The 23,285-nt window shown below is 41.2% G+C and overlaps 1 protein-coding gene across 1 annotated transcript in view; it reads right to left on the reverse strand.

Annotated features, from left to right (window-relative positions):
• The window catches only part of efna3b (ephrin-A3b), a 96,887-nt gene extending 73,752 nt beyond the window's left edge, over positions 1-23,135 (reverse strand). The window contains exons 1-2 of the mRNA XM_088306267.1: positions 22,528-23,135; positions 22,103-22,322 (exon numbers count right to left, since the gene is read on the reverse strand). Coding sequence (XP_088162393.1) covers positions 22,103-22,212 — 110 coding nt within the window. The 5' untranslated portion in view covers positions 22,213-22,322; positions 22,528-23,135. The remainder of the gene's footprint in view (positions 1-22,102; positions 22,323-22,527) is intronic.
• Between the last annotated feature and the right edge of the window lie 150 nt (positions 23,136-23,285).

The following is a 23,285-nucleotide window of genomic DNA, read 5'->3' on the forward strand; positions in this document are numbered from 1 at the left end:
GTGAAAGTAGATTTCTGCATCTCTCCTGATGTAGCCACTAATAGCCCTTGAAGTCTACTTTGCTATTAAATGTGCCTCTATAGACTGAGTGTAAATGTCAAAAGGTCACTTAAATGACTCAGAACCGGTTTTTTTTTTATAAGGTGCTATTGAGTATATTTCTTTGCCTTGTCATTTTTAATGCCACGTCAGTTTGTGCTAGCATCATGTTTAGGCTAGCATGCTAGCTAAAACCATTAACGAGCCCCATGTTGTTGTTTTTTTTTTGTTTAGTTTTTTTGCGTTGAATACAATACTGGCGGCTTTTTTCCTGACACATAAAGATCAACTTCAACATTGGATGTCATGAGTGAGAAGAGAGAAAGGTACTCGAGAAGTTATATGATTTAAGCAAGCACATTCAAAGCAGTGTGGCTCCAATGTTTAGACTTTGAGATTCTTTCAACGTGGTTAACTTTGTTTTTGACAAATTAAGACAAATTACCGTGCCATTACGTCTTGTAAATTAATTTAAAACATTTCCTGCAAAGCATTCCACAATGGATTGTTTGCAGCCCTACAAATTCCTATATGTTTACGTCGCCCGCTACGAATAGTTACAAAAACTGTGAACCAAGAATGAAATATCATTAACTATCGATTTTGTTTTCCCACCACTGACGTGATGTTGCAAATACGATATTCAATATTCTTTGTGATGTGAAGTGGTTTCTTGGCATCCCAGACATATTTTTCTGGGGATATGCTAAAGGAGAAGGTCAACGAAAATCAGACACGACACACTTGATTGATCACATTAGACGTGAATGTGCTCAAATTGTTACTACAAAACTACTATATGACTCTCCACAATAAAAAAAATATTGATGAATCATTGGAAAGGGCAAACTTTTCCGATACAACCATTTTCGTAAGTCTATACATCTCACACTTGAGCTACAATATTGTTAGCACACCAAAACACGTACAAACATGTCGCAGACATAAAGTTGGCGAGGAAAAACAAGGAGAAAGGAGTCAAGTATGCAAGCAAAACTTGGATCAATGGCAGGAGTGACTCCCTTGGGATCAGTGTGGGATTACATCTGTGTGTGTGTTTGTAAAAAAGAAAAAAAAGAGGTGCATCAATCTTGCTGGATGTGATCGTTCCTCTATTTTTTCATAACAATAAAGCTGTGAGCGAGCACTTTTACAACTAGCATCTGTCACGACGCCTTGACACCGCCACACTAGTCATTAACTGGCCTCTCTGACTTCCCGCCTTGCCACGTTATTGAGTACGTGCGTGTTGTTGTGTGCAGCCGTCCACACGTGAGACTCCCCGCCGCCTGACAATGTGTGCGGAATTTCACGCCGTAATCGGTCAGGGACCGGAACACACGGCAAACAAAGCAGAGCATACAACGTTGAATTGGGGGCCTTGGGGCACGCAAGGCTCACATACCAAACACACATACATCTGGAAGTGGAATAAATAAGCCCAAATCAGCAGTATGGTTCAGTTCAGATGTGGTAAAAAAAAAAAAATAAAAATACATTATTGTACCTTGAGGGGTGTAATATATTTTCACTGGTCGTTCACTCAGAGGTACTGATTTTGTACACTTGACTTTTACAGCTTGGGAACATACTTTTACCTTTTTGACCCTGAAGATACACACAGTTACCTTGGAGTCCAATAATTGCCCCAATGGGGTACATTATTGTAGCATGTAACTTTTTGACATTGAGGTAGTATACTTTTGTACCCTTGACTTATATAACATGGGAAAAGATGTGCTCTTGTTTTGTCCATGGAAGGAGCTAAACAGTCACTGTTGAGACAAATCATCCGCTCAATTTGTCAAATTATTGTGGAACGTACGTTTAGGGGTGCCGTTGGGTTTTTGTAACATGGAGTACGGATAGCAGTATACGGACAAAGACCATAACAAGGACATGCCTTTTGAGCTGAGGATTTGGAGTTGAGGCCGAGTGAAGTATGAAGCTTTAGAGCTGCAGCCCACCCAAGACCAAGACTTTGGATTTGAGGCTGAGTCAAGACCAAAAACAAGATTTTGTAGACAAGGCTTTGGAGATGATTTCAAGTCGAGATAGAAGTCAAGCTTGTGGCCGGGGAATAGAAGCAAAGTCAAGATTAAAAGTTTCACACCGAGGCAGAGTAAAAAAAAATCAAGACTTTGGAATTGAGGCTGAGTCAACACCAACGATTGTGGAGCAGCAGCTGAGTCAAGAACACGATTTTGGAGCTAAGGCTTTGGAGATTATTTCAAGTCAAGAGGGAGACTTTGGAATTGAGGTGGTGTGAGGAACAAGACCACTGTGAGGTCAAAATCAAGACTTTAGAGCTGTGGACAAATTGAGACCTAGACTTGTAAGCTGATTCCCAGTCAAGAATTTGAAGTCGTGGACAACTTTCGATACCAAGACCATGTTCGTTGAGGCCGAATCAAGACTTTGGAGTTGAGGGGAAGTCAACAAAGCAGACATTTTAGTGACTAATGAATAAGACGTTTAAGTTGAGACTGAGTCAGTACACCAGGACCTTGTAATTGAGGCTTAGTCAAGACTTTGAGTTGCAGCTGAAAAAGATTCAGCCGGTACTAAGATACTGAATGTGGTTTGTACCACGTTTTGATTGCCTCCACTAACTCACGTGAAACAGTACATAAAAAAATGAGGCTTGTGTTGATCGGCTGGGTTACTAGCCAGTGAACCTACTTTCATTTCCCGTAATTAGCCCCAATTAGTTGCATTTCCATGTGTTTTGTCGCAGACACTAACATCCATCAAGTTCCTCCTTGAGGGGCCACTTAGGATTAGAATGCACAATGCTAGAAACAACATGAAACGTGGTCATATTCATATGGAAATCGCCGCCATCTAGCACTGGAGCAAACGTCTAGAAAGCTTTGACTTAAAAGTCTAAAAATATACAGCTTGTATATGCAAATTGACAAAGACAGATATGCATATGAATGGCATGCGAGGGTCTTGTGAGTATCAAAGACCATGCACTCCCAGAGCCACAGTCCAGCAGGCCCTGCAATACACACTTAGCATTAGAATGCGTCAATGGCACACAGGAATGGAAGCACGCAGGCTTTCATACCGCCCAAAAACCATCTACTGCATCCATCTTTACCCCCCTCCCCCTTTCGGTCCCTCCCAGACCTTCACCCCCCACACGGTTTTAGCCCTTTTTGCTTTATCTTCCGCTCACCCGTCTTAAGACTACATGCTGGCATCTCCTCTGCGAGGAAGCCTCTTGGACCGTGACCAGAACTCCAAGCTGCAAAGACCGTGACCACAGAGATTGACATTGTTGTGTGTGTGTGTGTGTGTATGTGTGTGTGCGTGCACAAATTTTGTCTAGCAATTAGTTATGAGTGTCTGCTTCAGATGCCATTTGGCTCCGAGGGGCCATCAACATTCATCCCGGCACCTCGCTGACTAACTCGGCTTAATGGAATCAAACTTGGCCCATCAAACATGTGTCAGGGCATGAGTGTTGGCATGTGCGTGTGTGTGAGTGTGTGTGTCTTATTTGTCAATACCCAGAGAGTCATCCTGAGTACTGGAGAGAGAGCTGAGGTAGGAAGAAAAAAAGCTTCCCTCTTTTCTTTCTAATTACAAATGACAAATCTGCTGCTGAGTCGGTCTGGCACCTGACGATGCATGATAACCTTCCAGCACTCTGCAGAAAACACAGCCAGGGAATGCAGTCTGTGTGCGGGTGTGTGTGTGTGTGCTGACTGACAGATTAAAACAAGAGCAGGACATCAAACAGCATCTTGCCCCTCGCCTCTGATTCTCCGTGACAAAGCATGACGTCCGCTGTCAATATCGCAGCTGCCTTCACTGCAACTTTTACTTTCTCTTCAGTTACTTTTTCTTCATTGATTTTTCTCCACAGTTCTCTTCCTCACTCACACTCATCCTCTGGCTCTTCTTCATCTTATACAAAGAAAAAAAAAAAACAAGAGCATCATCTATTTTCTTCCCAGGTCCAGGATTGCAAGAGTCTGGTATTTCAATATTCCACGAAAGTATAAAAAGAATTCACAGGAATGAACTGGGCATTTGTCAAATGACATTTTAAAGGTAATTTAAGGATTTTTTTCATTGGGAAAGCAGTTGTTGAGCACGTAATTTTATATCAATTAAGTCCACTACTCACTCAAGTCTTCACTAAATTGCATCTATTCCATTGAACGTTGATGTTTAAGGTTGTTCAATGACAAAACTTGAATAAAGTGCTCACATATAAAATATATTTTCTAAAATATTATTTTGTGTTAAAATAAGTAGAAAAATAAGTTGTTGTTGAAATAGCTTCTATAAAATTAAAATAAATGAATAAATGGAATTGAAAAATAAAATACATTTTTTATAATAAAAAAACAATAATAATCATAAAGCAAAACATAAATAAATATAGATGTGAAATTCCTCTTTTGGAAAATAAAGGATGATGAAACTTGATTAGAATATGTTAAAATGCTAATTAAAATGCTAAAACAGGTTAATAGATATTAAAAGTAAGATACAAATGATAAAAAAGTACAGCAGAAATTACATTGTCATAATTAAAAAAATAGGAAGTAAAATTAAATTAACTTTAAAAAAATACATAATGAAAAAGGATCCATAAATAAAATATGAATGTAAAATTATTTTTCATTAAAACAAAAAAGTGTGACAGAACTTGAAGTTGAAGGACGGTACAATAAAAAAATAATATAACAACATAATGAATAACAACAACAAATGACAGAAATTCAATACTCACAAATTAAAAACCACGTCATAAATTATGCACAAAAATTACATTTTAAAAGATGAATCTGCATTATTTCCCGCAGTTATGAATAGTTCCATAATCCTCCATCTTGATTCCATCCACCCCACTCATAATTGTGCTATACCTTCCCGCAAACTCTAGAAGGCTTACAAAACAAACAAAAAAAAAAAAAAAAACTTACTATACTATAATTCATATCACTCATCACATCATGCAGCGCCGTTCTAAAACACTGCGAAATAAACCCCAAAAACTTGTTAACATGAATTTTAGTACAGACTGTTAAAAACTTATTGCTGGTCTTTAACACACATACTTAATGATCTAGTCAGCAAGTAGAGATGTGCAAGTAGTTACTCATGCTTCACTAATCCGAGCCCCCGGAGTCTTGCAACGGGACCGCGGCAGCTGCGATGCTGCTGACGCTCCCACCAGCTAGCTCTCCGGAGTCATTACACTATCACACAGATTGGTTGTTAAATATTCACACAAATGATCCGCCGGTACTGACTGTTAATTGAGAGCAACTGATGGCATTCACATGAGATGAGATACGACTTTGACCCCCCGCGGTATATTTAAATCCAGACCTTCGACCATAACATACCGCTTTGATTACAGTATTCAGTTGAATGAACCGCAATAAAACCGCAATGATCACATTTTTCTCGGACAGTCCAAAAACTCAACTCATCCGATTGTGCCGGTTTACTTATGTTGTGCTATTCTTCGTTAACTGGCAGTCAGGACACTGAACTCCTGCGATAATGTTAAATGTAGTCAAGCAGCTGTGCAGGGAAGCAGAACTCCGCCAAGGCACGCAGGCTAAATTTTTGTCCTGAACATTTTGTTTTAATGACTCCAGGTCCGTGAGCCTCCTTAAGGGAACTCCATCGGGGAGCGGCTGTCACCAAAAATTAATAGGCCCATGCTGCACCTCTGCACGGCAGGATCAGGCAAAATTGGACTTGTAGCTTTTTTTTTGGTGTAATCCAGTAAGAACTTAAATCAGGCCACGGACAGGAAGAGCAAACAGAGATGGATTTAGAATGCGAAAAAATGTGTCCCCCCCAAAAAATGTGTACGCACTCTTTGAGTAGCCATTACTTACTGGAAATGTTTTTTTCCCCACCCTAACACATAGAACACATACGAATAACTTTTCAAGAAAGAAAAACGCAGTCAACTCAACTCACTTCCCAACAAGCAACAGTTTGACAAATATTAAAGTATTCTTCCAAATTGAGGCTTCTGTTTATTTCCACTCCTTGTTGAAATTGCATTAAAAAAAAAATCTAACTGCCTGAGAAAAGTCCTCTCGCATAATGCGAACACACAATTCATAGTCAGCTGCGCTAACAAATATTTGGTAGTAATGTAGACGGACAATATAACAATATTCACTCATATATTCTTTATCCTCTGCAATTTCTTTCCTCTGACATTTTTTTTCCTTCTGTCAACGAAAAATGACATCACAAATGAACCAAAAATTAAGAAGATAGTTGATCGACTTGAATCAGAGTTGTTAACTGAGTTAACACGTTGACATTTTTAAGTATTCAATAGGACTTCACAAAATTCTATCAAAGAAATTTGTCGTAATCATAAGTCAGTAAATCATAAATCAGATTACAACAATAATGCAAACTCATGTCAACTTCTCTTGTTACATGAAGAAAAATAAATGTAAACATGAGCACAGAACTTCTTAAGCACTACACACTAGACTTAGACACTAAATCAATGAATGAGAACAAAAAATAAAGTCTACTGACTGACCGAAATGAGATTTGTTTTCCAAATGGCATCTTTTGCCATTTGGAAAGTGCATTCTACAACACTGGCATGTCGTCTGGAACTTGATTTATTGTTCAGTCCTATTTTACACGCACAAGAAAGCATCGGCAGACGCGAGTTCATCCTAGGGGAACGGGCTTCATCCCGTTCCCACTCTGCATTGAGTCCGCATTGACTCCCTGCTGAATGGCGGCGTGAAGGCACAGGGCGCCGCTAACCAGGAGGCACTATGGCTCGCCGCATTGCTCCTTGGCGGCAGAGAGGCGGGCTGGCATTGATATGGTAATGCCAGGGACGTTGCGGGGGCCGAAGCTTTTGGGACCGTGGGTGCTCTGTGATCGGGCCTGTCCAAAAAAAGGACACATCTCCAGGGCATTGTGATCGCACCACCACAGTCAAGGCCCTGAGTGATCAGGATAAGCCCGTCCGCGCCGCTTTAGTCCTGTCACTCACACGCTATTGTGGTCATGGTGAACGGCCATTTTCATCACAATTGACCTCGGCTTTGGCAGTACTGTTCCGCAGGGCACCTCCTCTCACCATTCTTCCGTTGCCTCCCCTCCTTCCTCTTTGCCCTTCCGTCAGTGTTTTTTTTTTTTTTTTTTTTGTGTGTCCGTCTTGTTGTGTTCTTTTTTGTTTTCCCCTCCAGGAACAACAGAGGGTGAAAGATGCGGCTGATGCTCAGTAGAATGTACCAGTCGCCTACTCGGCTGTCACGGAGCCTTTGATTATCTCAGCTGATATTGTGGAAAATCCAGCATGTGATGCAGACAGAACATTTGAACACGGACCGAGTGGGGCGGATTGGGTAGAGGCATCAGTCAGTGTTTTATTTAATTGGGTCTTTCCCAACCAAGAAGTGTTTGATGTTACTTCTCACAAAAGAGTGATCCCAAGGAGGATGTGGTGGCCAGAAGTGGGTTGAGCAAGACCAAAAATTGCACTCGGTTACTGTAGAATAAATAATGTGGCTCAAGGCAAAGTTAAAAGTAGTCCTCCAAATAACTCCTTTGAGTAGGGTAAGAAAGTAGTCAGTAATCCGAGTATGAACATCAAATCAAATAAATAAAATATGAACCTGCAAATTCAGATTTTGCTCAACAAAATTAGCCAAATTCAGCACGTACAAGATTTCTTCAATCCCTACATTTTCTTTACAATAATTTGCTCCACGCACCCCCATTAGGCTCTTCTGAATAATATTGTCGTTGTGGAATATGAATGAAGTAGATGAATCCACCTGTTTATAGCCATCTCAGGAGGCGGCCATTTTGTCACTTGCTGTCGACTGACAATGACAAAAAGTGCCTAAGGGCTCGAGTAACCAACAATCGCTCATATTCCATAAACGCAAAATTAATATTGATGCCGTGTTTAGAATAGTGGGCACACATACAAATTGTTATTGTAAAGAATATTTTTGACTTGCATTACTTTTAAACAGCACAATTGGATCACCAGGCAGAGATGACAAAAATAGAAGCAAGATTAATGTGGATAGAAAAAGTCTACACACCCGTGTTGGAATGCCAGATTTTTTCTTAATTAAAAAAGGAAAAATAAGACCAAGATAGATAATTTCAAAAGCAGTCCTTCCATTAGTGTGACCTGTAAAGTTCAGATGATTTAAAATAAATAAATACATGTTTGAGAGGGGATGTAAAAAAAAAAATGTGCTCACGCTCATAACTGCGATGTGGTTACGTTCTGAATTACCAATCACATTCAAACTTCCTGTTAAAAGGGAATCTGCGCATACATTCCTGACTATTTTTTCTTTTCTTTCATCTTTTGTGCCAACACAAACTACTCTTTCAAACTATTCTTTATCCCCTCCACCTAGTCACAAAATCTCCCAAGTACATGTGCAAAAATACATTACGGTCTGATGAGACTTTGAAGGTTCAACTGCATTCGTATGTGGGTGTTGTCTGTTAATGGACTTTCTATGATCAGCAATGCGTGTGTGTGTGCGTGTGTGTGAACAATAAACTCCCTTGAGAGTGGTAATGACAGCACTTGTCCTTGCATATAGTGTATGTGCTTTCTGTGTGTGCATGTATGGTGAATATGGAAGAAAATGAAACGAGAGGTTGAGAGGGAGTATACATATTTATGGGTGCAATGCATGTGGGTGGTATGGTTGTGGCTGAGGGGTATACACATGCTCTCCTTCTCACACACACACACACACACAGACACAAATATATATATATGCACATATTAGGGATGGGAGGAGTGCTTGCCTGGCTGCATAAATGCTGCTTCCTCCACACAAGACATTCTATTCCACAACATCTCCTCCCACATCTCCCCCCTCGCCACTATCTTTACTTCCCTTTCTCCCGGGAAGTGACACAGAATTCTTTTGAACCAGGGTGCATTCACTTCCACAACCCCTGCCCCCCCCCCCCCCCCGCCCCAAAACACACATATATCTTCCTAGCTCACACACCCCACCAACCTCCCACTCCCCCATCAGGCATGCGCGGTAAAGACAGCGCTCACCTCCTGCGGGCCAAACTTGGACTTTAATTATGCACACGGCAAAGAGAGACGATAAATTCTCATTCATATGCCGTCTTACTACGGCAAAGGATCGCGCATTTCCACGCCTGGAAGCAGGGGAGACAGCGTGGGTGTTTGCACTAAGGCCAGCTAGTATCCCTCGCTCACATGCACAGCTGCTGACATTTACACGGGAAAGAAATCAAACCAAATGATGCTACAAGGTGCACGGACGCACACATGGATGCACACAGCTGGCTGTACAGATGGGGAGGAGTGGGGGGGTGCATATGATGATTTATATGATGATATACATCTGTAGCAATGTGATTTGCATCCCAGGCAATGTTGCATATCAATGGACCGGGGGAAGCGTTTCATGGCGGTAATGTTATTTCGGCTTCACTCGCGCAGTTATTTCACAGGAGTGAGACCTCATTTATTCACAAGCCATCGATGGAGAAATACATTATTTCAATTTATAGAGCCGCTACGGATGCGCATGCCACATTATGGAATCCGACGGGATCATTTTTCTTATCAGTCATCAATCATTAAAAAAAAATAAACTAAGATCAGAGAACAGATAAATCGGACATTTTCTGACACGGCGGTTTTCATATGGAATAAAGTATTGATAAATATCCCGCGAACACAAAGATGATTCATAATGAATAACAAGAAATAGATAATGAGCTCACTCGGGTACATTCCAGATTTGCTCACTGGGATACTTGAATGAGAAACTAGGGACTACCTGACGCAAATAAGTGTTATCATACCTCCTCCTACATTACAGTGGCGAGGAATGTTGATTGACTGCACTGCAGGGGTGACCAGGGATTTTTAAAATCAGAAGAAATTACAAGATGAACTGTCAACTGGAGTCACTTGAGTTTTAGATACCCCAAGTATGTATTAAGAAGAAGCTGCTTGATTTTTTGGAAAATGGAAATTTAGAATAAAATAAAAGGACTTTCAATGAATAAAATGTGGAGTAATGACAAAAACTGAGTGGGGAAAAAATATGAGCTAGCGAGCACACGGGCAACTGACGCATGGGATTTAAAGTATTAGCGTGCAGGCCACACAATTTGATGAATTGCTATTATTACATGTTCACTTTGCAACTGAATCATTGCTCTGTATTATTTATAAAATATATCACAGTGCCACCTGGTCCAACACTCCAGCCATGCCCCTAATAAGGAGGCAAATCATCATTATCTCAGGTATCGGGTAATCATGGAGTCTCCCGATATCAGTCAACAATACTCAAGGCAAAGAAAATATAAAATAGAGTAGGCCCTCCCTGACAGTAGTTGGCGCTAAACTGCAGCAGTTTGACATGATGGCAAATCATCATCTGTGTCAGAAAGAAACATTTTGTTCATATTGTTTTGTCATTGTGTTAAATGAAATGTTATATAATAAAGGTGCTCGAGGTAACAGCACTCAAAGCGTGATTATTTGTACTGATATCGGTCTTAAGAAAAGTGGCATCGGACATCCTTAATTATCAGCAAATGTAACAATCAGAAATAGTTGGAGAGATGCTAGACTGCTTTCTGGCTACTGTTGGGGTGCCCTTGAGCAAGCATCCCCCAACTCAAGAGGCCCCTTTCACGCTGACATCCCCACTTGCATGCCCGCTTGTGTGTTATTTTTTTTCCCATGAGTGCTGTGCAACACAAAATATGCTGCAGACACTCAAATTCCCCCGAGAGGGAAAATAATGAGTGTAATATATACAATTAAAAAATACATCAACAGAAACAGAATTTGCTGTAAGTTAATTTCCGCCTCCAACAAACTCACACGTGTGCAAATTCCAAAGTTTTGCTGAAATGCAGCGGGATTTATCGATTCCATGATGAGAAGCCAAAAACCTTAATCCCTCATAAACAAGCAGGAAGGAATGAGTGAAATACACACGCGCGCACACACACAGTTGCAACGGTCTGAACGGATGAGCGACTTGAGAGTCGTGCGGTGGAGACTGAGGAAGAAGAGGAGGAAGTGATGCAGAGAAGTCAACATTAGGGCCGTAAAGGAAGAGGCGTGTGCGTGTGTGTGTGTGAGCGTGTGTGTAGGGCGTCATTGAATTCAGCACTAACACAAACAGACAGCAAGAGTGGAAACAAAACAAGAAGAAGAAGCATGCTGAGACAATGACACAGCATGCACGAGGCCAAAATGCAATAAACTATCATGTTAAAGTTCTGTTCCTGATTACAAACAGCGTAACGCTCGTCTAGATGATTGCCATCAGGGCACTTGTGCGGCAAACATTCCAGGCCCCGCCGCCATGTCCCGGCCTCGCCTGTGACTTGTTAAAACCCGGCGTGGAAACTAGTTCATAATTCAGTTAGCCGTATCCCAATTTCCGCATAATTACCAGCCCATTCCACTCGGAGGAGGAAAAAAAAAAAAAAAGGAAGCTGAGACACAGACACATTAACTCTATGATGTGCGTCATTACGGCGATGAGAGCGGTTAAAAAGCTTTCAGCGTCGGCCTCTTTGTGACAGCTTAAATGGATAAAACTTTAATTAAAGACGTCAGCTTTTTCTGTGGGCAGTCAGCACACTGCGTGTTTGTTGACCGGAGGACCTCCGTTGCCCTCGTAATCAAGTGCCGATCGAAATTGCCCTCCTCTTTCCGACTCCAAATCATCTTTATTGGCCATGTATGTTAAAACACACGTGGAATTTGTCGCCAGGAGTCTCAGAGATTGTGTCGCTGTAGCAAATAAAGGACATTGGGACCTTGAAATCCAAATTGAATTTGTTTCGTGACCTTGCTTGTAATTTAAAACACTTGTACCTCAAAAAAAAAAAAAAAAAAAAATCCCGTCAAAATGATTGGAATGCAATTAATTATATTTTGATATTTTACTTTATAAGAACACACTGTAATGATCTAAGCACCGACGACACTTTTTGCTTCAATTCAATCAACGTGCTGCTCCTTCTGGTGTGCACCCCATGGCCACCTGGGGGCAGTATACAGCATGTACACGGATATACAGTGCATGAGACCGTCAAACACCCTCAGAAATCTGACGACAATTTTGCATTGTTTGTGAGCATTAACTTAAACGGACTTTATTAAGGCAAAGCAATGTGGTTGTTTGAAATACGTGGTTTAATTCTCTTTGATTTAAGTTTGGTTTGAGAGCAAACATCAACTGGGATTGGCCATAGCCAATTTCAAGCCTCTCTTTGAAGCGTTGTTTCATTTCCGTTTCTTGTTCTGTTTGAGCTCACTGCCAGCATACGGAGCTCATATCACAAATTTTTGCATTAGTCTTGCTCAGTACAATATGCGCCAAATCCACAAAGACGTATTGAAGAAGTCCGAAATAAGCATCGGTAAATTCAACGTTTTTTCAAGCAGTTGAACCGATTTACACTTGTATGACAGGTCAAACATTGCCAGTACTGTTATCAACTTTTAACGTGGCATCAGGTTAGACCACATTATTCTTCCTTCAATTATTTCCCACGGGGAATGTTATTCCCAAACGAAGCAGCATCCAGAAACAGACTGTGCAACCTTTCAGTTGCCACCGCACCCCATTAAGTGTCATTAAGTTGCACCTCTAGCTGGGCAGGTGGCTTAGATGACGACGTCTACGTTCCGCGAGAGGCGGTAGACTTTATTAACACAAGCCCGGTCTGCTCCGTTGTGACCGGGCTGGGCATAAGGCTGCAGACTTGCCATCATTAGCCTGCACGCTACAAACACGCCATATGCACATCTGCTGCGTGCATGTGTGTGTGGCAGCTCAAACAGCAGTGGCGAGGAACACACACACACACACACACACGCACGCACATAACCATACATACACATTACATATTTATGTATGTATAAAAGTGCTTTTGAAAACAGGTTGTGAACAACATGGCCTTGTTATTAGCACCTGATTACGCCACTGAAGCTTAGCATCGACTGACAACAAGTGTGTGTACGTGTGCGTGTGTGTGGGGGTGTGTGTGTGTCTGTGTGTGTGATTTGCCTCCAGCCCTTTGCTGTGGGATTTGTTCTCTGTGGGCAATTTGTTCAAATTTAACACATGGGCGGGGAAGATAAATTCCTGTTTCACCCCACGTTTCAGCTAAAACGCGGCAGATAACAAAGGGGAAGGGAGAGGCGGTCATTCGTCGATTTGGCTGTCAGGGGTGGAAAAAAGTGGGTATTTATTTGCTCCAGGCCATGTTGTTTTTACTGACGTGGATTTAGCAGTTAGCATGACGAGTGGCAGCATCTAATAAACGTGGCGATCGTTCATTTTTTTTTTTTAAGAGCCATTTTGAAAATGCACAATCCATCTTTTCTGCCAAACTCGGCTTCTACTACGACAATATTGTCTGGTTCTGCTGATAAAAACGGTAAAACTATATATGCACCGCACTGAATCAATGCCTTTGTCTTCAAAGTAAGGCAAATGTTTAAATGCACGATAAAATTAAGGTCACTTTTTTTTTTGTATTAATTAAGCAGAGCTTCCTGCACAATGATTTGATTGAAGTACAATTTAAAAGATGATGTGAACAGTGGGGAAATAGACAAATAATGAATACAGTTTATTGCAAATTTATTTCCCACTTTTGTTTTACTCCTCGTTCCAAAAGTACCTTAATTGTAATTCCCCAAAAATAATTACTGTAAATCTATTTACAAGCATACAGGGGGTTCACGGTTTATGGCGGAGTTTTGTTATTTTGGTGACAGTCAGACTGCTCCGTACTCAATCAATCACCTACGCTAATGCGGGTGTTAAATCATCCAACCATCCGGAATTGATCCCACGACCTCAGCACTGTGAGGCCACCGCGCAAACCACTCGGTCACCGTGCCGCCCATGTTAAGTCATAATAACTCCAAAAATTTGCATGAAACACATCAAGGCAATATGAAATAATAATCAGTAAGAAGGCATTATTTAAGTGTGCCTTCTTGTCCTGTGTGAAATTATATTCTTACACGGCTGCACAAACACATGAGCCTTGAACCTTAAAATACAGTATGTCCAGACTTTGTTCCAAAAGTTTGGTGGAAGTCCAAAGTAAGTTCCATAAATGCATGCTCGGGTGGGTTTGGACCGAAAATTCTCAAAGACACACTCCAGAATCTTGTAGCAAGTCTTCCCAGAGAAACTCATACTTTAGTTGCTGAAGTCCAACTTTCCAACTCACTAAAATTGTAGCGAAAATTGCCTGGTTTGTTCATATATGGAAAGGTGATGCCCTTGAATCAGTCACTTGTTCTCAATTGTCATCCAATCAACTTGCAAATCCAGATTTAATAGCCTTTACATTATTTAAACCTTCAGAGCCAACGTTTGAGTTCAAAGCAATCACAGTTAGCATTGGACATCAATACTTCATTTTCACTGAAGTGCTTCTCATGAGTTCCTCATCAGCACGGAAGGGAATGAAACAGTCAATTAAGACCAAGTAGAACTGGATTTTAACAGCTTTGCTTATCATGCACTTCAATGTTTTTCATGCAAGTGTGCATAATATAGGTCTTGTTAAAGGAAATGTTAATTAAATGTGACGTAAGGGGCACGCAAAAAGGAGATCAAGTTAACGTCTCTCTCTCTCTCTCTCTCTCTCTATATATATATATATATATATATATATATATATATATATATATATATATATATATATATATATATATATACATAAAGAAAGTGTGGGAAAATGTGGCTTTGGTGTCAGTGTAGCCTTAAATCCACTCATTTTCTAAACCGGTAATCCTGTTAGGGTCATGGAAGCGGCTGACTTGGAGCAAGGGGCGGGGCACCGGGACTTATCGTGTGTCAATCACGGGCCTGGCATAATTTTTTTTTTTTTTTTTTTTAAATGGCACAAACATCCAAACTAAAACAGTTCCCTCAATTTTGTCCAGCTTTCGAACAAAATTAGAAATGTAATTCTTGGAACATCAACATATGATTTACCGCGTAAAGGTTAAAGCCATTTGCTGAGAAATTGGGATTCCCAACCGCTGTGAGAAATGCTCCAATTCCACTTAATTGGTCTGAAAATTCTTTGTTTACTACAAATAATATCTTCGTTCGTCTATCTATGCCAGCTATATAAATACACTTCCAATAACCGTTTCACTGCATATACAATTTGGTGACATTTTTGTTTGATGGTGCGCCATATGACAATCAGTGAGCCACAAAAAAAAAATTTACTCATACATGAGCCTCAAATTAAATGAAACAACTTCATGCCTTTCGCATGTGGTCATAAAATGGTGACGGGAGACAAAATTCTAACTCCTCCCCTTGGTTCCAAAGTTTAGAAGTCGAGACGATGACTTTCTTTGCCTTCTTTGCTCATCTCACATCTAAATTTACTGTGCGTAGAGTGGAGAAGACCACTGTGTCTTATTATGCCAACAGTAGTCATCCATCACACAGGTGTGTTCCCTATTGTCTCCAATTAATGGCGTCGGGGTGCAAGTGTCTGCGGCGCACCGAGCGCACACAAAAACTTCCAAACACTTTGCTCCCGAAAATCCAAACGACGCCATACCTCGCGCGCTGCAAGGCCTTATTATTTGTGACTAATGACCGCTCGCATGGCTGGATCTATATAACTGCTATGATGATTGCTGAGCTTGTGTGCGTGTGTGTGTGCGTGTGTGTGTGCAGAGGTGCTATCTGACATCTAGCAACAGTGCAAAAAGTCCATGATGGATGGCTTGTACATACTAATGCGTGTGCGAAAACACAAACGCCATAAGATAGTGTGTGAGTGATAGTCTCCTTTGTGCACATATTCATAAATGTAAATGTTGTTGTGCTAAGTGGGGCTGGGAGACGGATTGTTTGCGCCGCTGTCAGGAGGCTGCTTGATTGGCTTGTTTAATGTCTGTGGTACACTTCTCGACACATACATCAAGACTATTGTTCTAAGTAGAGAGTGTGATTGAATAAATGGATTGGGCAAACACGATCAGTATTATTATCATGACCGCCGCTGCTGTTTGCTTTGCTATAATTAAACATAAAATCATTGTGACGAAGAAAAGGTTAGGTTAGTTAGTTTGTTCAGTGCATCCATTTTCGAACATTTGTCTTCATTAGGCTTGCAAGGTACTGGAGCCTATCCCAGCTGACTTTTGGCGAGAGGCGGAGTACATCCTGGAGTCAAAAACAGACAGAGGTGGATGGAGTGAACAAATTGGACTCAAGTAATTCAGATAAAACTATAATACTAGAATATGACTCAAGTAAACGTAAAATGCAGTCCTTCAAATTGTAACTTGAGTAAGAGTAAGTAGTAATGGGGAAAAAAATGGTGAGTAGTTTCTTATTTCACTCATATCTCAGGGTGCTACTGGAAACTAATATAACTTTGATATGCATTACACCTTTCAAGGTACCCAAAGACGCTTAGTCATCCTCAGATAGTGGATCGCAATCTATTGTGTGTTGTGAAGCTCTACTTTATTTGGGTATGCATGATAATATCATGCTGCCCCCTGGTGGCCAGATCACACAAACGTGAAGGAGCCACAATAAATTAAGCATAAAGCTCATACTTTTTAATTTGTGACATACTATTTTAAAGCACAATATTATAAAGTGTTATTTTACATCCTAAAAACACGCAAGAAAGTTCTTTGAGGCGTTTTTTTTTTCGGGGGCCGGAACGGATTAAAGGCGTTTCTATTCATCTCAACAGAAAAAGATGATTTGAGTTGAGTGTGGTCACACAACAAATTGGACTCTTATCTCAAGGCACCACTATATAATGAATATTGACACAAATGGATTTTAAAAAGTCGGGCCTCATGCATACAAAATGGAAACCAAACCAGCATGTGTGACATCACTTCAAACAAACACAAAAAAAAAAGAACTAATTTCTAACAATGCTAAATTAAGAGATATCACCTGATAGCCAGTATGCAAATTAGTAAGCTGCTGCATTATTAGATCTCACACACGTTAACACACGGCGCACACACACACACAAACACAGTGGTGGCTAATTGCCAGGTGGTGGAAGATAATGTGCGATTTAATGGACTGATGGATTTGTTTTTGTTTCCGTCACCCAACAGCGAACAGCAACATCTGTAACAGCCGACACCCAACTTACAAGGCATCACGCAATGAATGCGCCCAGGGACAATGGTGGCAAGTGACTGATAGGCTTTGTGCAAAAGCAGGATATTAAGCATATTGCCGGACGTGAATGCGAGTTGTATCTATTTATGAAGCTGCTAATCCTCAGTAACAGTCTGTCTCACGAGGTTGATGAGAAAGCTCAGAGGGGGTCAGAATGCGGATGAGGAGCCTGGAGCTTTTACAGTGTGTTTACAGCACCGACTGACAGCTACACCGCAGCTTATTATTGGCCTTGGAAACTTCCATGCCGCAACGCCAAGTGAGAGAAACTCTGGAGAGTCCACAACGCCGGCGGCGAGATGCACGTACGCCAACAACAACCTTTACAACAAGTGGGTGTTGCGGAGACCAGTGTGCATATACGACAAATACGGCAAATGGAATTCTTCTGTTGAAAGGGGAGTTGAAGTAGTCGAATGAAAGAGTTACTGAGACAGGTTACGCTGCACTTTCATGCATACTGTACATTCATTCATTATACAGTACATACTGGAGATGGTTGGACAAAAAGTAGAATACGTATCGCAAGTAAAAAAACATAAGACTATATATATATATATATATATATATATATATATATATATATATATATATATATATATATATATATATATATAATTTAAAGTGTTGTCAAGCGATTAAATTTTTTTAACTATTTAATCTTATTAATTCCGTAATTGATTACGATTGATCACATTTTTTCTACGACTTTTTTTGTGAAGCCTGGAACAGGTATTTACTTGAATAATATATTATGATTAATGTAAAATCACCAAATAGGAAGTGTAGTTTAAATCAAAGACTGTTCTAATAGCTTTCTTCGATCATTGAATATGATCTAAACCAGGGGTGGGCAAACTTTTTGATTGGCGGGCCACAATGGGCTCTCAAATTTGACAGGGGGGCCGGACCAGGAGCAGATGGATGGAGTGTTTCGGTAACCTCACCTCATCGGAGAAAAAAAAAAACATTTAATTTTAAATGAAAATGAACAAAAGCATTACAACAAAATATCTGTCTTTGACACACCACGGTATTTAGAGAATAAAACATTAAAAAAAGTTTCTTCATTTAATTTTTGTCAAATTTGGCAGTCCGGATTAAACACCGCACGTGGCCCCCGGGCCGTAGTTTGCCCGCGCCTGAGCTAAACGCTATACGGATACACATACATATTGTATAATAAAAAAAAGTTTTCATGTCCACCCTCAGCGCATACTGTACATTGACACGGCGCCCGCGCGTATGTAGCAATGAAGGAGACTAAAGGAAGACGTGAAGATCAGGGATGAAGCGGGTCCGCTGAGATTGAGTGTTCTTTAATTAAGCGCAGTCTTTTTCTGAAAGACACATACTGAAGGAGGCTACACCGCTGGGAGGAAGATTGGCAGAGAGCGCAGGAATCAGGAGGGTCAGGTTACAGATTAAGCTGCTCTCTGATAGCCTTTGTCTGAGAGCCAAGTGATACACCCGGCGAAGAAAGACACCTAATTACATAGAACTTTTAATAAGACGTATTCAAGTCTTTTGCTATAAAACCTCTGTGTGTTTAACTATTCCTGCAAGAATAAAAGGAAAGTTAATAGGTATTAGAGGCCACTCTGCTCGCAGGATTCAATAAAATATGCAGCGACTTTCTCCGCCATTCCACGATCGTTGTTTCCTTTCAAATGCAACCAATTACTTTATAAAGACTATTCATACAGTGACCAAAAGAAGTTTATTTACTGAAAGTCAGAGAGTACAAGTTGTCTCTTTCATGGGAGGTATGGATTTAAACAACATTATTAAATAGGGATGCACCAATACCAAAACTAGTATCGGGTATCTAGAGGCGCCGTATCATGATTATTAGTTAATTTCCCAAGGCAGAGCATGTTATAAAGCAATCAGCAGCTCGTGCTTGAACTGTTTCCATCTGCACTGCCTGACGCGCTGGCGCTCTGTATACCCAAACGGAACATTTAAACTATACAACTATAAAATAAAATATTTCAGAATTTATTTTCACAAATAACCATGGTTGATTTTAAACTAGATTAACATACAGTTCATGTTGATATAAATCGCAGTTGACAAGAAAATAGAAGGGCTATGCATATACTAAAAGAGGGAAAAGTCAAGAATCAATTCAAAAGGGAGTGCACCACTTGCTCTTGATTTAGTCAAAACTAGTTTGCTGTCAAAAGAAGCAGAACATTCTGGATTTTAATATTCTGGCGCACTGCTACTATCCACTTTGCAGCTGTAAAACCTGACATATCATTCTGCTCAATGCAACACTGCCATGGAAACAGAAGTTCAGCACATTCAGATTCCATCAAGATTGACATTTAAAAATAAAAAATATTTAATTAATATTTAATTTTTAATATCTGATTTTTCCAACAATAGTTCAAAGAAATTAGCCCATCCCAATCTGGATCGTGAAATTAAGCACACAAAACATTGTGGAGCAACCAATAACGAGAGTCTAATTGGAAGACTGATTGTTCTTCAAAATGTAATAACTTCATATTTAAGATCCTCCTTAACACCACACATTGTACGTCTCTATATTTCATCTGAGAGACTGTTCATATATTTCGGTTCGGGAGGTGCTGCTGTTTTGGTCAGCAACAACGTCCAAATGAGCTTAGCAGTTACTCTAACTTTTTAATGTCCATGTATGAACAATAGTGACCAAGAACTGAGGTAATTACAGAAATGTTCTCTATTTCTGTGTGAAAATCGGAAGCACTTATTTGGGGAGCGTTTATATTTATTTTATGCGGACAACACACACCCGGTTAATAATTGAGAAAGTCCACATCCATTTCCCCCCCATGCCTAAATTTCCTGTTGTAGAACGAAAAAAGCTGACTGATGAGACTGACGACAAAATGCTTGATCCTTTTCCAGCTGAGTTTTCATATTGTTTACATCTTTAATAAGCGCAGTCATAAAAACTGACAGCGGCAGTTCATCTCTTTGTCTTAGGGGCCCAATAAAAGCACAGAGGAGGTACAAACAAACGGAAATAGTCAAGCGTATATGAAGGATAGGGAATGCGCCTCACAAAGGCAGATGGAGGAATATTTGTACCTCATAAAACTAAATCAGATCCCCCCCAAAGTAATCTGTGACCTTGCTGGTAGAAGTGTTTTGCTGTCAAATCTCACTTTTACTTACCCGCGATAAGAAAATATGCATTGCTTGATAATATTACTGACAAGGCTGAAGTTGGAGGGGGGAAAAAAAAATAGAAAGATTTGCAGCTGAATCACTTCAACGGAGAAGGAGACGAGGGGCGAGAGGATTAACGGGACAACAAAAAGGACAACAGAGTGAGTGTGGACATGAACAGGAGGGTTGGAGATGAGGAGAGCGAGGGAGGGGACAGATTGAACAGTGACACTGCTCCAACACAATGGGGTCAGCCACAAGAAGCGCTCCTAATTGAACCAGATAGCGACGACGCCGGGAGAGACTCTTGCTCGTCCGTTCTCTTCCTGCATGGCCGAGCGTGGCGGATGCCGAAGGAAAGAATATGGAAAAGACTAAAACTGAGTGTGTGCAAGTGAAATGGTCCAGAACAGGGACATTAATAGTCTGTTTAAAAAAAAGAAGAAGAAAAAAGACTCGGGCCAAAACTACAATTGAATGGAGAAGCACTATGTCCCGCTAGACGTCTTTGGGATTTTCTCATGCATTCCAAGTGGGTGAAAGCAGATCACAGATTAAAATACATCTGAATCTGGCAGCACTGCGCCAGAGCGGGCATCACGTCCGCTTCACTGCTCTAAGGTTCTGGGTTCAATCTCCTGGGTGGAGTGTATGCACTCAACTGTCCATTGGCGTCAATGTGAGTATTGGTCTAGAATATGGCCCGCCACACTCTCGAAGATAGTTGGGATAGGCGCTAGGGAAAATGGGCGCAAGGATACAGCGGAACCTCTAAAGTCGTACAATAATCGGAAAGTGAAACAAATGACTTTAAAGTCGCGCAAAGCTCAGTTCGCAGCACAGGGTTAACTATGTGTTGGGTGGCTTTTTCTTAGTTTTTTGTGGCAGCTAATTAAAAGGGACAGCATAAACAATCAAAAAACAAAACATATTTGATTAATTTTTTTCAGAGGGGGAGTTTTCAATTGGGGAAAAAAAGTCACTTTTGTCGACTTTGTTAAAACAGACTTTATGCCTTGACAGTCGTAGATTAAGAGCTTGAGGTTTTAATTTTTGCGAGGCTGCAGATGTGTGCCTGCAATCACTGTGCCAGCAAGTGCAGAACAAATGATTGACACCTCATATGTCAGGCCTCTGTCTCTGATTGGTTGATTTTCCTCAAGCATGGTGGTTTATTTTATCTCAAATCACAAGTACAAAATTGGGCCGAAGAGGCATTTTAGCTTCTTTTTACACTTGTATGGGGTGATGCTTAAATTAAAATACATGTACCATATGAGAGCGCCGGTTAACATTTCTATTTCCTTCTAAATTTGAACAAAAACGGATGTGAAAGGCTGCTATATGACCTTATCGTTCTTCTGAGTATTTCTTTTTGGCACATTTGAAACATGTTGCAAATAAAACTGTTATGCACACAAACACAGACACACACACACACACCAAACCTCTGCAGCAGACGCAGTGGATGACTAACTATAAATCCAAAGTATCCCAGTGGGATCAAATAAAGCAAAAAGAACGGGGAGAAAACCAGCACATTTCTTCTTTATAATAGGATAACAATAAATTACCCGCCCTCCCCGTCGCCCCACCACATACACACACACACACACATGCACACACACTCTCAAACCAAAGAAGGCAAAAGGTCTTACTGGATGTTGGAGCTGTTCCAGTAAATGGAATGCCTGCTGACGGACCCCTGGAGCGGGCTGGCCCAGGTGAGAGTCGTTAGCACCCAGAGAGACAGCGGTACCAGAGCCATGCTCTCGGTTCCCCCTCCCCTCAGCGTCTCGGGCCACTCTCACTCTCTCTCTCTTTCGCTCGGTGCCTTCAGCCCACCAAAGAACGCGACTCAAACATCCCACCTAACGCCTGTCAAACAAAAAAGAGGGGAAAATAAATTTTAGTCCGCAAGCAGTGCGCAGCATGAGCGATTGGTTAAAATAATAAAGGTAAAAAAGTCTATTGTGATTTGAAGTGGTTCGCAAACACATGCATTCACACACTCTACCAAGCCCATCATCCACCGTAGTTGCAGTACAGGTTTTAAAAAGCTGGACGTGGTCTTTTCTCTCACCGGGGGACTGCTACTGCTGAGTGCACCAGAGGAGCGCAGGCACGCGCAACGAGGGAGGTCGTTCTTCCGCCGGGCATGGAACGCTCCAGGAAACAAGGCGAAAGAGTTGATTTGGAAATCAGGCACTGTTGACAAAAATCATTCAAAAAAAGCAAGTCCTCATCAAGTTGTTTTGAACGTGATTCCGCCTTTTGATTTTGTCTTTTCAGCCATCAATCAAACGCAGCGGATCAAATCAACCCAGGCTCAATCCGACAAGCATCGCTCCCTCCGGTGAGCCCTCCTGCCTCCAGCTCCTCTCCTCCGCGCGTCTCTCTCCTTTTTGGCAGCCAGCGCTCGTCCACTTGGCCGGCTCCGCCCACCACTGCCGACGTCACAGGCGCAGTCCTCCAACGCGGTGGCGCAAACACATCGGGAATCGCCTGGCTGCCACTTCCAAGTTCTTGTCAGCCACTCCACCCATCATCCGCCAGATACGTCTGCCTGCAGCCAGGGGACACATCTGGAGCCCATTTTTCAGCTTGGGCACGCCCCCTCCTACCATACACACAGGCAAGTACATGCACTCTGCAAGCACGCGCACACACACGCGTACACGCATTCAAGGCTGGAAAAACACCTTGACTCACTCACCCACTACGTTTTAAAATGCTGTGTTACCTTGACTTCCAAGCTTAATTCCTTTCCATAACATCATTTATTTTATTAAACCAAATTTAATAGTTTCAAATGCCATTATTACACCCCCCGCCACAAGA

Source organism: Idiotropiscis lumnitzeri, chromosome 10 (genome assembly GCF_059441095.1).
Source record: "Idiotropiscis lumnitzeri isolate Australia: NSW breed Sydney's pygmy pipehorse chromosome 10, RoL_Ilum_1.0, whole genome shotgun sequence".
In the NCBI taxonomy this organism is placed as follows: Eukaryota; Metazoa; Chordata; class Actinopteri; order Syngnathiformes; family Syngnathidae; genus Idiotropiscis; species Idiotropiscis lumnitzeri.